This window comes from Sander lucioperca, chromosome 6 (genome assembly GCF_008315115.2).
Source record: "Sander lucioperca isolate FBNREF2018 chromosome 6, SLUC_FBN_1.2, whole genome shotgun sequence".
In the NCBI taxonomy this organism is placed as follows: domain Eukaryota; kingdom Metazoa; phylum Chordata; class Actinopteri; order Perciformes; family Percidae; genus Sander; species Sander lucioperca.
Window position 1 is genome coordinate 22469095 of NC_050178.1, and position 16604 is coordinate 22485698.

The 16604-nt window shown below is 42.0% G+C and overlaps 1 protein-coding gene across 4 annotated transcripts in view; it reads right to left on the reverse strand.

Annotated features, from left to right (window-relative positions):
- atp6ap1la (ATPase H+ transporting accessory protein 1 like a) overlaps positions 1-16604 on the reverse strand; it is a 23051-nt gene continuing 6447 nt past the window's right edge. For 2 of the 4 annotated variants that reach the window (XM_036002131.1, XM_036002130.1), the window contains exons 2-8: positions 9045-9067; positions 6946-7028; positions 5250-5318; positions 4619-4773; positions 3286-3336; positions 2469-2706; positions 994-1280 (exon numbers count right to left, since the gene is read on the reverse strand). In XM_036002131.1, coding sequence (XP_035858024.1) covers positions 1014-1280; positions 2469-2706; positions 3286-3336; positions 4619-4773; positions 5250-5318; positions 6946-7028; positions 9045-9067 — 886 coding nt within the window. In that variant the 3' untranslated portion in view covers positions 994-1013. Of the gene's footprint in view, positions 203-993; positions 1281-2468; positions 2707-3285; positions 3337-4618; positions 4774-5249; positions 5319-6945; positions 7029-9044; positions 9068-16604 lie in introns of those variants that run through there. The other 2 variants (XM_031301398.2, XM_036002132.1) reach the window with 2 other exon arrangements.

A 16604-nucleotide genomic window follows, 5' to 3' on the forward strand; every position in this document is an offset into this window, starting at 1 on the left:
ATATTTTTATTAAATTAGTTATAAAGACGAATGCAGAAACCCACTAATAGGCAAATAAAATTAAAAATAAACATTATAAATGGTGTATATTTAAAAAAAAATGTAATCCTGAGCTGAAAGTACACCATCACACCAGAGGTTTGGTGCCAGTGGTCAGCATCAAGTCAGCTGTGTCTCTTTTTGAAGTGTATGTGTTAACAGTCTTGAGGCCTAATTATCGCTCAATGGTGTTTTTTGCCTCCAACGTCGCCTTCCAGGCAGCTAACCCTAACATTACCCGAGGGGGTAAGTGAGCATCCACAACCCGTAGCTCCTATGGCGCCATTTTGATGCTAACAAGCCATCACCTCCCGTTAGCATCCCATTGACTGCCATTCATTCTGACGTCACTTTGACAGAGAATAACTTTACATCTGAAGAGTTTAAAGACTCTATTTGTCCATTGTTTATTTCTAAAGAAACACGACAATGTATAAAAGGCTCCATTACCTTGTAGCTCACGTTATGGCTCCGTAGCAGACGTTTTTATAAAAATAGGCTAACGATTGGGTCATAACCACGAGACTTACTGTCTCATAGTAGAGGAATTACCGTATAGTACAGGAGAAGCTCTCAGGCAGTTTGGACTTCCATTAGCTGTTTAAGTTTAATTACTAATGTTAACTATCATTTTAGTGATCAATAATTAGCCTGTGTCTATGTTATCTCCTTACATATACCTACGCTCTCCGTCTCTGCTAGATTGGGAATGATTGAGATTTCTCTTGGCACAGCTACCAGAAGACTTCCAACTTTCAGACAGGTTGCTCACGTCACATCTACGTCTTCAAGCTCAGTTGGAGGCTGCTCAGTAACGCTCAGCCATCACCGGGAAAGAGACTTCACTGGTCTCCGTCCACAGACACGGGACCTGCTGGTCCATTATATATACTGTCTATGACATTAACCCTAAACATAACCATTGCCGCGCTGCCTTGAAGACGACTTTGGGGGCAAAAAAAACACCAAACACCCTAATTATCTTCTTGGCTTAGAATATTTTTCTCAGCGTCATCATTTTCCACACAGCAGTGTTCAGGGCTTTGTGGGAAGTAGACGTCGGCCTTGCGTTGGTCATCATGCTCGATGTGTTTGAGGTGGATGACCATGTGCAGGGCGTAGGCCAGGACCAGCAGCAGGATCAGGGACATGATGAGGCCCATCAGGATGGCCGGCGTCAGGAAGGTGGTGCAGACGCTCGCAGGAGAAAATCCACCAGCGGTGACGTTGAACGCCTGAATCTGAAGAGGGACATGAGAGACATTTTAAAGATAATTTAGAACAGGGATCTTCAACTTGGGGTCCAGGACCCCTAGGGGGTCCTCAGAGTCACTGCAGGGGGGCCTCATGTCCAACGGCCGATTATTGGGTTGGTGTGTCAGGGCCTTTCCTCCACAGCGCTGTGGAAACAGGTCTGGCAAATGCGAGACGGACCAGCTATGGTAAATGGACTAGAGCTGGGCGATATATCAATATTATATCGATATCGTCAGTGCTCGAAGTGGGCCGTGGGCGTGACGTATTCAGAATACAAATTATGAGTAACTGTATTCTGTTACAGTTACAATCTAAATAGTTGGTATTTAGAATACAGTTACATTGTTGCAATCAATGGATTACATGACGATACTTCTCTGTTTCACGAGTTTATTCACTCTCGCAACTCCAGGCATTTCCCCGAAGCCCCAATATGAAAACGAAAAAAAGTGAGCTATTTCCGTGATCACTGATAGAGGTAGAGATGGAGCCGGAACCGGCACAACAGAGCCAGGGCAGGAATGCGTTTCTATCTTGGAAATTCGAACACCATTTCACATTAAAGAAAGAACAGGGAGAAGGAAATATAACTGTGCAGTGCAACCTCTGCTGACCAGTAACCACCCTCCTTTCAGCGTCCACATTACTCCACCACCAACCTGAAGAAGCATCTTAAAGTAAGTTATTTGTTTAATTAGCCAGGGGTAGTCGTCTGCTGTAGTTTTACTGGTCACCTTGCTGTTTTATAGTTGACGTGCGACTTACCATTCTCCTACGTGCTGATTTACTATCCCCAGAGCCGTTGAAAGACTGACATGCTAGCTAACGTTAGCTAAAATTAGCTCGTGGTAGCTTAGAATGCGGTTAGATTTTTGTAGTATGCAGTTTGGGACTACAAATACAAAAATATATCTGCTTGTTTAGGTACACATTCAGCCAGTTGGAACAGAAGAACCCACCAGAATAGGCCTGTTTAGTAAGCTGGATGTGATCGCATTCCTACACTTATAAAATGCAATTCAATGTGGAAGTAATCCAAGTATTCAGAATACGTTACTCAGATTGAGTAACGTAACGGAATACGTTACAAATTACATTGTTGGGCATGTATTCTGTATTCTGTAACAGAATACGTTTTGAAAGTATCCTTCCCAACGCTGATGGACAGGTACCTGGAAGTTGGTGAAGGTGATGCTCCAGCGGCGGGCGGGGTCGGTGCTGGGCAGCAGCAGGGCGCTGTAGCGTTGGAGGCTGCTGACGTGGTCGCAGTGGTAGGAGGAGGAGGCCGGAGCGTACACATCGCTGGCGTTGAACACTGCCTCTTCAGAGGTGTTGTAGAGCAGAGAGACGCTGTCCACTGAGAACCACCACTGACCCAAAGACTCGGAGAACGTGTTGGACAGCTGCAGTCTGACAGAGGGACGGGAGGACACCTTCAGTCCCAAATCTACATTTTACTTTTCAGCACTCGGACCACTAATTATTATATCCCTCGCTATATGTTGATTTATTCTGTTCTACATTATACGTACGAAAGGAGAAGACCGCGAGCTCGCAAACATGGATGTGAACAATGCAGGTTTCAAAATGTTACAAAAGAAATATCGGCTTAATGATTTATTATAATAATTATTTAAGGAAATGCATGCATCAGATTAGACCTCAAGGATACACCAAATGCTCCAGGTGATCAACACTCAATGTCTTTGGGTAACACGGAAGTCTGTGATTATCCATCAACATACGTTCCTTTGATCCTAAATATTAGTCTAAATTATTCATACTTTCTGCTTTTTTAACTCAAAAGTTAGATATCATTTCATGTAGGCTACATGAGGTGTATTGACCATAAATTCCAAAAATGAAAGTGTAAAACTAGTGGTAGTAAGTTGTTGTTAGTGTATGCTGGAGGAAGTGGGACACCTTATATGACCATTATATATAAAGGTGTATTTAGGGCATGATTATCAAACAGATGGTATCACTGACCTGATGGACAGACCTCTGAAATCCTCCACATCTCCAAACCTCATAATCAGTCTGGTGAAGACAGACAGACAGGAAGACAAACAGATAGAGAGACAGACAGACAGAGAGACAGAGAGACACACAGACAGCGAGAGAGAGAGAGAGAGAGAGACAGACAGACAGACATACAGACAGGTAGACAGACAGAGAGAGAGACAGACAGAGAGAGAGACAGAGAGACACACAGACAACGAAAGAGAGAGACAGACAGACAGAGAGACAGACAGATAGAGAGACAGACAGAGAGTCAGACAGACAGGTAGACATACAGACAGGTAGACAGACAGACACACACAGAGAGAGAGAGAGAGACAGACAGACACACAGACAGACAGACAGATAGCGAGAGAGAGAGACAGACAGACAGAGAGAGAGACAGACAGGTAGACAGACAGAGAGAGAGAGACAGACAGACAGAGAGAGAGAGACAGACAGACAGAGCGAGAGAGAGGGATAGACAGACAGAGAGAGAGAGAGACAGACAGACAGAGAGACAGACAGACAGACAGAGAGACAGACAGACAGAGAGAGAGAGACAGACAGACAGACAGAGAGACAGACAGACAGCGAGAGAGAGAGAGACAGACAGACAGAGAGTCAGACACAGACAGACTTAAGTCACAAAAACCTTAGGTTGTGTGCTCTTGTTGAAATAAATTTCATCTTTCTGTGGACAAATCTCTTTGAGCGTAATTTACTGGACATCCTGCATTAGTCCTGTTATATTATATTAGTCCTGTTATATTACATTAGTCCTGTTATATTACATTAGTCCTGTTATATTACATTAGTCCTGTTATATTACATTAGTCCTGTTATATTAGTCCTGTTATATTATATTAGTCCTGTTATATTATATTAGTCCTGTTATATTACATTAGTCCTGTTATATTACATTAGTCCTGTTATATTACATTAGTCCTGTTATATTACATTAGTCCTGTTATATTACATTAGTCCTGTTATATTACATTAGTCCTGTTATATTATATTAGTCCTGTTATATTACATTAGTCCTGTTATATTACATTAGTCCTGTTATATTACATTAGTCCTGTTATATCTAAATTGGACTATAATCTTGCTGTCGGACATTTTTATATTTCAATCATTGAAACAAGTTTATGTTTAATGTTTAATGACCTTCTGTCTGAGGAGTGACATCGTTTTCTCGAGACGTTTCTTCCATTATGTCACGTCAGAAAACAACTAAATCATTTCCTGTTGTTTTTAAAGCTTTGTGTCAGACGGACAGGTAGACAGACAGGTCACTCAGACAGACAGGTGTACATACGTGGCCTTATCCTGGCGGCAGACAGACTGGCTGATGTCGACAGGTTTCTGAGGAGAAAAGGCTCTCTCCGTCAGATCCAACTGCTTCTGCTTCTCATAGCGGAGAGACAGCTTCCTGGCCTGGAACAGGACGCACGGCTCCCCATTGGACAACACCTGGGGGGCGGAGACAACCGTATTATTGGACGTTGACATTAACCAATGGGGAAAGCCAGCCTCCGCAAAGCGTAGCTCTTATTTTTTGTTGCTATCCCACAGGTTCTCACACCCATCTCGTAAAATCTGGACGCTTGGACAGGTGCCTTTGTCGTTCTTATTGACGCTAAAAGTCTCCTTTAGCGCTATAAGTAAACGTCTTGGTCGGGACTATTGCCGTCCCTTTAGCGCTATAAGTAAACGTCTTGGTCGGGACTATTGCCGTCCCCTTTTGACGCAGTTATGTTAAGGAAAAGGTCGTGGGTTGGCGTGTGTGTGTCTCTGTGTGTGTGTGTGTGTGTGTGTGTGTGTGTGTGTGTGTGTGTGTGTATATGTGTGTGTGTGTGTGTGTGTGTGTGTGTGTGTGTGTGTGTGTGTGTGTGTGTGTGTGTGTGCATTGTTACAGTAGCTGGTTAATCGTCTGGAGACAACGCCACCTTGAGGGGAGGGAAGGGAACTGCAGCTCCTGGCACCTGAAGTAATTTCCTCCGTGACACATCTGGAGACTGGAGAGGAGGCCAGAGACAGAAACAAAGTCAGAAAAATGAAATATCCACGTGTGTTTTTGTGAAGCTAATGTCATAACATGTTGATGAGAAAACTCCTGACTGATTCCAATACCTGACTGACAGAGAGCTGCTGTTTCCATTGATATATATCAAGAAGACAACATGGGGTTATTCCAAAATGCTATTCCAAATTAGCACTTTGCCAGCAAGCAGTACTTAGTTGGGTCTAGCTGTCAGCATGTTAACCGTGATTAATCCAGCTACTAGCTAGCGGTAGGCTAACGTTAGCTGCTGTCGAGTGTAATGTTAACTAGCTAGCGGTAGGCTAACGTTAGCTGCTGTCGAGTGTAATGTTAACTAGCTAACGGTAGGCTAACATTAGCTGCTGTCGAGTGTAATGTTAACTAGCTAACGGTAGGCTAACGTTAGCTGCTGTCGAGTGTAATGTTAACTAGCTAACGGTAGGCTAACATTAGCTGCTGTCGAGTGTAATGTTAACTAGCTAACGGTAGGCTAACGTTAGCTGCTGTTGAGTGTAATGTTAACTAGCTAACGGTAGGCTAACGTTAGCTGCTGTCGAGTGTAATGTTAACTAGCTAGCGGTAGGCTAACGTTAGCTGCTGTCGAGTGTAATGTTAACTAGCTAACGGTAGGCTAACGTTAGCTGCTGTCGAGTGTAATGTTAACTAGCTAACGGTAGGCTAACGTTAGCTGCTGTCGAGTGTAATGTTAACTAGCTAACGGTAGGCTAACATTAGCTGCTGTCGAGTGTAATGTTAACTAGCTAACGGTAGGCTAACATTAGCTGCTGTCGAGTGTAATGTTAACTAACATCACGTGCAGTGATGCTTCTGTTTTAACTGACTCAGTTAATGTTTGTAAAAGAGGGGAAGGTAGACGTAAGGAAGAGGTTATTATTTCTAGAATGAGGATTGGTCACACATTGCTGAACAGCACTTTATTTATTTTAGGTAAACATCAGAGTGGTTTGTGTTCATGTCAGGAACCTGAGACAGTGCATCATGTTTTGATTTCTTGTCGAAATTATGACCGACAAAGACTAGATCTACTCAGAGAATTGCGAGAAATTGGTTTGGAAGAAGTATCTCTGAAGAGTATTTTAGAAGTAGGATCAAGTGGGAGGGGAAAACGTTGTTTGTTTAAATTTTTAATAGACACTGGACTGTATAACAGGATATAATGCACTGCGGTGCTAGTTCAATGCAATGCAACTTTTTGGATGCCGGCTGCCGTAAAATCCCAAAGAAGAAGAAGAAGAAGATGCTTCTGTTGTAACGTCCGTTTCAGAGCATCAGAGAGCAGCGCAGGCATATCAGTGGCACCGAAATGAGGCACCGAAATCCGTGTTGCTATTCGGTCCGGTAGATATCAGTCGTTGAGGCACCGATGCCGTATTAGCACCGGGTCTCGGTACACAACCATAGTTATGGCGGTGAAATGCACCGCGATGCAAAGCAACCCCGACGCAGAACTCAGACGCCGTAGGAGCAACGCTGTAGCTACGGAGTGGAGTTGACGCAGAAGCAGAAAACAGTCTTTACAATTTTGAATGCAAGATTTTGTATGTTGTATTTTAGCACCACAGTTTTTCACCAGAGTTTACCTGCAGTCGTCTAAATGGGTGGTCTGCAGACATCAAACCCTCCTCCATCCACATCCCTCCATCACTCTGTGCAATCCCTTCATCTGGAGAGACAGTCAATGACCACATGAATTCCCTCGTTTTATTAAATAAGTCACATACGGGTTTTACAATATATAATTTAAAGGCAAAGTAACGTCTCTCAAAACATACACATGAAGCCAAAATGCACGGTTACAAAAACTACAACAAACACTTATTTTTTATAGTTCCTGAAAAGTTGACATTTTGGACACACAAGGTTGCACCTTACATGAGCAGTTTTTTGAGGAGCCCTCTAATGGCCCAAAGTAGCCATTTATTTCGCCTATGACAACCATGCTTAAAGGTCCCATGGCATGAAAATGTCACTTTATGAGGTTTTTTAACATTAATATGAGTTCCCCCAGCCTGCCTATGGTCCCCCAGTGGCTAGAAATGGTGATAGGTGTAAACCGAGCCCTGGGTATCCTGCTCTGCCTTTGAGAAAATGAAAGCTCAGATGGACCAATCAGGAATCTTCCCTTTATGACGTCATAAGGGGAAAGGTTACCTCCCCTTTCTCTGCTTTGCCCACCCAGAGAATTTGCCCCCCCCATGAGAGATATCTGTAGCATTTAAAGCTACAGACACAAGGCCTTAATAAAAGAGATTTCAGATACAGTATTAGGGGACCACTAAGGTCTATATAAAGAGACTTCAGATACAGTATTAGGGGACCACTAAGGTCTATATAAAGAGACTTCAGATACAGTATTAGGGGACCACTAAGCTCTATATAAAAGAGACTTCAGATACAGTATTAGGGGACCACTAAGGTCTATATAAAGAGACTTCAGATACAGTATTAGGGGACCACTAAGGTCTATATAAAGAGACTTCAGATACAGTATTAGGGGACCACTAAGGTCTATATAAAGAGACTTCAGATACAGTATTAGGGGACCACTAAGGTCTATATAAAAGCATCCAAAAAGCAGCATGTCATAGGACCTTTAACCATTAGTGTGTCACCTGAGAAACCAGTAACTGTAAATAGTAACATAGGTAAACAGGTATTCAGCGTTACACTAGCACAATGCACAGTTAGGTATACTTTCCATAATGAAATATGATGATATAATCCTTGATACTTTCATGCATTTTGTCGCAGGGATTTGTCTTTATTCTCTCCTGCTGATTTGCGTGTGCTGAATGTCATCGTGTCTGCTGGCTGCTGTCTTGCTCCATCATGCTGCTGCATCTACTTATATGGCATGTAGTTATTTATAAATATAGATGAATTAGCAGTTGGGTAAATGTATGCTTGTTGACCACAGCACTGGAAGAATATTATGATACATGGCCTCCATTGTTGTTGCTGTTGTTTTGGGTAGTTGTCTATGAGCTCGCTACAAACAAATAATTGAATGATTGTCATAATAAGCCATTATTTTAGACAGACAGACAGACAGACAGACAGACAGACAGACAGACAGACAGACAGACAGACAGACAGACAGACAGACAGACAGACAGATAGATAGATAGATAGATAGATAGATAGATAGATAGATAGATCTTACCATGGACTGGAGAGATAGACAGATAGACAGTCAGACAGACAGACAGATAGATAGATTTATAGATAAACAGACAGACAGACAGGCAGACAGACATATAGACATATAGATAGATAGATAGATAGATAGACAGACAGACAGACAGATAGATATATAGATAAATAGATAGACAGACAGACAGACAGACAGACAGACAGACAGACATATAGACATATAGACATATAGACATATAGATAGATAGATAGATAAATAGATAGACAGACAGACAGACAGACAGACAGACAGATAGATAGATAGATAGATAAATAGATAGACAGACAGACAGCCAGGGAGACAGACATATAGACATATAGATAGATAGATAGATAGACAGACAGACAGACAGACAGATAGATAGATAGATAAATAGATAGACAGAAAGACAGACAGGCAGACAGACAGACATATAGACATATAATAGATAGATAAATAGATAGACAGACAGGCAGACAGACAGACAGACAGACAGACAGATCTTACCATGGACTGGAGAGACAGCAACACTGTGAACAGAAGAGGCAGGACGATCAATAAATAACATGAATATAAATTAATCTTTTTTCGAGTTACATTTACAATCACACAATCCAAATGTTATTCATTCATGATCATTAAACACCGTGGAGAACGGGTTCTCATTTACAACGGCGACCTGGCCAAGAATAAGCATAAACATGCAGGACAACGTACAGTTACATTATTCAGTACAATACAGGAATACAGAATACAACAGGCTACATAAAGACTACATAAAGGCTACATAAAGACTACATAAAGGCTACATAAAGACTACATAAAGGCTACATAAAGACTACATAAAGGCTACATAAAGACTACATAAAGACTACATAAAGACTACATAAAGACTACATAAAGGCTACATAAAGACTACATAAAGGCTACATAAAGACTACATAAAGGCTACATAAAGACTACATAAAGGCTACATAAAGACTACATAAAGGCTACATAAAGACTACATAAAGGCTACATAAAGACTACATAAAGACTACATAAAGACTACATAAAGGCTACATAAAGACTACATAAAGGCTACATAAAGACTACATAAAGGCTACATAAAGACTATATAAAGGCTACATAAAGGCTACATAAAGGCTACATAAAGACTACATAAAGACTACATGAAGACTACATAAAGACTACATAAAGGCTACATAAAGGCAACATAAAGGCTACATAAAGACTACATAAAGACTACATAAAGGCTACATAAAGACTACATAAAGGCTACATAAAGACTACATAAAGGCTACATAAAGACTACATAAAGGCTACATAAAGACTACATAAAGGCTACATAAAGACTACATAAAGGCTACATAAAGGCTACATAAAGACTACATAAAGACTACATAAAGGCTACATAAAGACTACATAAAGGCTACATAAAGGCTACATAAAGACTACATAAAGACTACATAAAGGCTACATAAAGGCTACATAAAGACTACATAAAGGCTACATAAAGGCTACATAAAGACTACATAAAGGCTACATAAAGACTACATAAAGGCTACATAAAGGCTACATAAAGGCTACATAAAGACTACATAAAGGCTACATAAAGGCTACATAAAGACTACATAAAGACTACATAAAGGCTACATAAAGGCTACATAAAGGCTACATAAAGGCTACATAAAGACTACATAAAGGCTACATAAAGGCTACATAAAGTACAGATTAAGTAGGAATTACAAAGCCGGCGCAAAGGGAGGTGTAAGTAAGACGAAGGATATGCAAAAGTGGTATGGTAATATATATATATATATATACACCGACTTGAGAGTACGTTCTGCACGTGCACGAGACAATACGTCTCCATAGCAGCAGGCGGCGCTAATCTGTATTGTCGTCCAAAAATTAAAAACCGGCAGCTGATTGGACGAACGCGTCACCTGGGTCTGGTTCCTCCAGAAATTCAAAGCCGACCATAATGGCGGCTCGTTCAGAATACGATCTCATATTGGACTAAAATAGTTCACTGAAACGTGTTTCTGAAAACATTTGAAGAGAGAAATAGGCCGTGCAGCTGCTGAATCTGTCTTCATTTCAGATCAACAAAGGTCAGTTTAAAAGATTTTCATCAGATTTTGAGAGACTCTAGTCACGCTCATCCCGCTCCCTGTTTCCGGTAATTGGTTGTTGAGTCAGACTGCCCGCTGGCCGATTCAACAAGTCAAATCAGCCCAAATTAAAGCCGATGGCTCCTCAGACGGACGACGGCACGAACACACCGAACAGACTCGAGTCACCGACCTCGCCAGACTGTCAGACGGCCGATTATCGGCTCGGTGTGTCAGGGCCTTTAGATAACAGACGACGATCAGTCTGGAACAGAGACGGTCTGTTCTCTGACCCACATTACAGAGAGAGAGACTGGTGTAGTATAAAAAACAATCAGCTTAACACCAAAACAGCATGCTCTGATTGCACATTCAGGTTTTTTGTGCAGCTCAAGAGGTCGAGAGAGGCGACGACAAGAATATGGCTTCAATACATCGACTGTCCGTAGTTAAAGTTCAATCCAAATCCAGTTATTTCTCTACAGCAGAGATCTTCAACAATCAGTCCCACGCATAATCAGCCAAAGTCTGCATATTTATGCGGGGGGGGCGCACTTTTTTTGAAATTGGCCGCACTTTCGCTGCATAAATTGCCGATTTCCGTGCAAAATATGCGGGGCTTGCATGATTTCATAATCCCCGCATTTTCGTTGCAAAAAAGTCACATATATCTTAGCAGGAAGTTGAAAAATGTTGCGTTTACACACAAGAGCAGCCGTTTTCCCCTGTTGCCATGGGAACGTTATGAAGTGACGTAATTACGCGACGTGAACATCATTGAAAAGCTGCAAACCCCGCGATGAAGCCACGATGAAACCACAGTTTTAAAAAGTTCCCGCAATTTCATCGCATAAAATTGCATAAATATCCCGCATATTCCATCACATTTTAAATCAAGGATTTTTGCCGCAACAATCACAAAAAAACTCTTTTTTTGGAAGGACTGAACAGGGGGTCCGGGGCACCTCGAGGGTCCTCAGAGGCACTGCAGGGGGGCCACCAAATTATTGTAATTTCTTTTTAAAGTTAAAAAAAAAATTTGAGATGTCTTAACATGAATCCAACATATTATTAGCAAATATAAATCAGCCTATTTGTGAAAATAATGGTGATAGGCTTACAGGCCTGTAGCTAGTCACTAAGGTAGCCATGCACAGTTAATCCTGAGGATTTTATGTTCATCATTATAGCATGATTCATAAAATCCTGCCAACAAATACGTTAATAGCTTAGTATTATATGCAGTAGTGTAGCCCACAGTGATAGGCAGGTATACGCAGTATATACCCACTAAAAAAGCTCCAGGATTTCCATATATCCTCTTAAAAATGCCCAATGACACGCAACAACATACTTTCCATTATATTTTTGATATATTTTGAATTGTCATCTGTGTTCTTTCTCTTCGCATAGGCTAAATAAAGGGATTTCCACCGTAAATTGGTGCGTGAAAGTGTGTCAGAATGCAGAAAATTAACTAAATTAAATTAACTTTCCCTGGGCAACATGGCATCATGACTTTGCGTAAACATACACGCCACTTTCTTAAAGTCAAGTGGCGTGTTATCTGTATGCATTTTGAGCTACCCACGTGTATGTCTGCGCTGTGTACAGCGGATGTAAACATCGCGAGAACGTGCCGTGCTATCACGAGAACAACGTCACGCGTCCTTTCATATTACTCGCCCCGGCGATAATTCACACGTAATGTAGGTCAACGGAGGCCAAACAGCGTTGATAAACACGCTAAAAAACCATTATGCGTCTTGATAATTCAATTTTCAATTCAATTCAATTTTCAAATCATAACAGAGTTATCTCGAGACACTTTACAGATAGAGTAGGTCTAGACCACACTCTATAATTTACAAAGCCCCAACAATTACAGTGATTGCCTCAGCAGCAAGCATTAGCAGTAGCTGTTCCGACAGTGGCGAGGAAAACTCCCTTTTAGGGAGAAACCTGGGCCAGACCCAGGCTCTTGGTAGGCGGTGTCTGACGGTGCTGGTTGGGGGGGTGATGAACAGTGGTAATAATAGTCATAATAAAGATAGTGGAACAGTGACCAGAAATAGTCGTAGTAGTTCATGTCATAGCAGGGCACTGCAGGACGTAGCAGGACGTAGAAGGCTTCTTGTTGAGCCAGCGTGGGGTAATGTCCAGCGGACACTAGAACCATATTCAGTAGTTCAGCGAAAGCAGGGGTGCACCGATGCAATATTAAGTTCGGATATCGGTCCCGATGTTGACAAAATAGCTGATTGGGAATCGGAAAAATGAACAGATCCACGGGCCGGTCCAGTTTTGTTAGTTTATTCCCTCTGTCGCACGTGTGTCGCATGCTGGAAGAGTTGAGTGTACAAATAAATAAGATTTAAATACATTACATCTGTTATTTTGTCTTAGCGATGAAAGTCTGGTTCCTTCAGTACAGCAGGGCGTTAGGCCTACGGGGTGTAGTGTGGCACAGCAGAGCAAAACAACGCAAATACGGCATACAAATTGGCTTGTCATACATACACCACTTTGTGAGATCAGTCTTCCCTGGGGGAGGACACCCAGACCCCCCCAACCTGCTGTGCCAAGAGAAATCTCAATCATTCCCAATCTAGCAGAGACGGAGAGCGTAGGTATATGTAAGGAGATAACATAGACACAGGCTAATTATTGATCACTAAAATGATAGTTAACATTAGTAATTAAACTTAAACAGCTAATGGAAGTCCAAACTGCCTGAGAGCTTCTCCTGTACTATACGGTAATTCCTCTACTATGAGACAGTAAGTCTCGTGGTTATGACCCAATCGTTAGCCTATTTTTATAAAAACGTCTGCTACGGAGCCATAACGTGAGCTACAAGGTAATGGAGCCTTTTATACATTGTCGTGTTTCTTTAGAAATAAACAATGGACAAATAGAGTCTTTAAACTCTTCAGATGTAAAGTTATTCTCTGTCAAAGTGACGTCAAAATGAATGGCAGTCAATGGGATGCTAACGGGAGCTGATGGCTTGGTAGCATCAGAATGGCGCCGTAGGAGGTTCGCGGTCCGAGGAGAAGCTGGCCCTCTTGGTGAAAACCACGAAATTTTTTGCGATTCCGTGAAACTGTCCCAGATTTTGAGTTCATTTCACAGAATTCTGTGAGACCAGGTTGGATCAGTCTAATTTAAATGAGCCCAGTAGATGCTCCCCGTCTGTCTAGAAACGTTCTGCCTCTCATTAAAAGTAGAATAAAATATATTTCACATTTTTGTCACCACATATTAATTGTATTATAACTGTGCTTTGTTTAGAACAAGAGGCATAGAGTCGTCAAATCCTCCCGACTCAACGACGACGAAAAAAAAGGATTAGCTCCTCTTGTTTATGAGGACAGGACTGTGGATTGTGGGATTGCAATGATTACATAATCATACAATCACACACACACACACACACATACACACAGACACACACACACACACACACACACAGAGACACACACACACACACACACACACAGACACACATACACACACACACACACACACAGACACACATACACACACAGACAGACAGACACACACACACACACACACACACACACACATACACACACACACACACACACACACAGATACACACTCACACACACACAGACAGACACACACACACACACACACAGACAGACAGACACACACATACATACATACACACACACACACACACACACAAACACAGACAGACACACACACACACACACACACACACAGACAGACAGACACACACACACACACACACACAGACACACACACACACACACACACACACATACACACACAGACACACACACACACACACACACACAGACAGACAGACAGACAGACAGAGACACACACACACACACACACACACACACAGACACACACACACACACACACACACACACACACACACAGACACACACACACACACAGACACACACACACACACACACACACACACACACACACACAGACAGACACACACACACACACACACACACACACACAGACAGACACACACACAAACAGAGACACACACACATACACACACAGACACACACACACACACACACACACACACACACACACACACACACAGACACACACACACACACACACACACACACAGACACACACAGACACACACACACACACACACACACACACACACACACACACACACACACACACACACACAGACACACACACACACACACACACACACACAGACAGACACACACAAAAAGAGACACACACACACATACACACACAGACACACACACACACACACACACACACACACACACAGACACACACACACACACACACACACACACAGACACACACACACACACACACACACACACACACAGAGACACACACACACACACACACACACACACACAGACACACACACACACACACACAGACAGACACACACAAAAAGAGACACACACACACATACACACACAGACACACACACACACACACACACACACAGACACACACACACACACACACACACACACAGACACACACACACACACATACACACACACACACACACACACACACACAGACACACACACACACACACACACACACACAGACAGGTCATAAAGGTCACACCACACAGATCAACATCATCATCCCATTTGTGTTTTGTTCACGTCAACGTAATCAGCGAGAACATTGATTGAATGATTCTGCAAAAGCCCGGATTATGCTTACAGATTCTTTTCTTTTTTTTAAAGGTTATTTTTTGGGGCATTTTAGGCCTTTAATTCCACAGGACAGCTGAAGATATGACAGGAGAGAGAGAGAGGGGACAACATGCAGTGGAGTGTAGTGACAAAGCATTGAAGCTTTGCACCAAATTGGTCCACGAAAGGGTTAATTTCTCAAGGCTCACAATACTACCTGCTGGTCAAGGAGTGTATAACAGGCAGATATATACATAAACACGTGCATGTATTTTGCGCCAGTAAAGACTTAGAGATAAAGAGAAAGAAAAATGTCTATGGGGTACAACCGGGACGATTGAAACATTGCAGTTATCTTGAAAACCACAAACGTTGCAAATATCAAATTTTGTCAGCGTCCAACGTCCAGCACGCAAGGTCCACCAGACGCAGGACAGCTGGCGTCATGACGTCATGCTGCTACTAAGTTAGACCAGCGAACCCAATTTGAGTGCGGCAAGTAAAATGTTTGATGCGGTAATTGTTTTTTAATGACAGGTTGTATTTATTGCGTCATGTACCGTTGTTATGACCATACGGCAGATTAATTAGTGATTTAAAACGTCCTACAGTGTGGAATGTCAGAGATTTTTAGTTTGGGTGCAAAATAGGTTTAATGACAGCTGTTTCCGTCGTCCCGACCAGGCAGTAAACCCCATGTATTCTAAGTAATTGCACTAATATCTGTGTTTATACTATATTTTATGCAGGTGAGACATGGAAAAGTGATTTTAGAAAGATGTAAATATATTTGGGGTTATCAGGTAGGGGGTGGAGTTTCCCCATGTTATCCTATGGAGACTGATGGGCTGGGGGTCATGAAGGGAACTTATTTGGATGTGTGGTGGCCTTACCCACAAAAGAACAGAGTGAAATAACATTTTATACTATAGAAACATGATATAATTGGAAACATGTATTATTCTAGCTATATAAACGGCATAGTGCCGTGGTATCTCCATAACCGTGAGATTGCAATGAGTTGTTAACAGACATTCACCGAGACGTATAGCCCTGCAGCAATCTATCTGAAATAACACCTATCTGAAGTACCATTCATGATATGTTGCCAAATATTGAAGTTGTGGGAAGTGTACATAGCTTAAACTGTATGTTTCTTTCGTCCCGGCCAGGAGGGACTAATGAAACCAAATGCACGTCTGACTACTGCTTAAATAACTCCC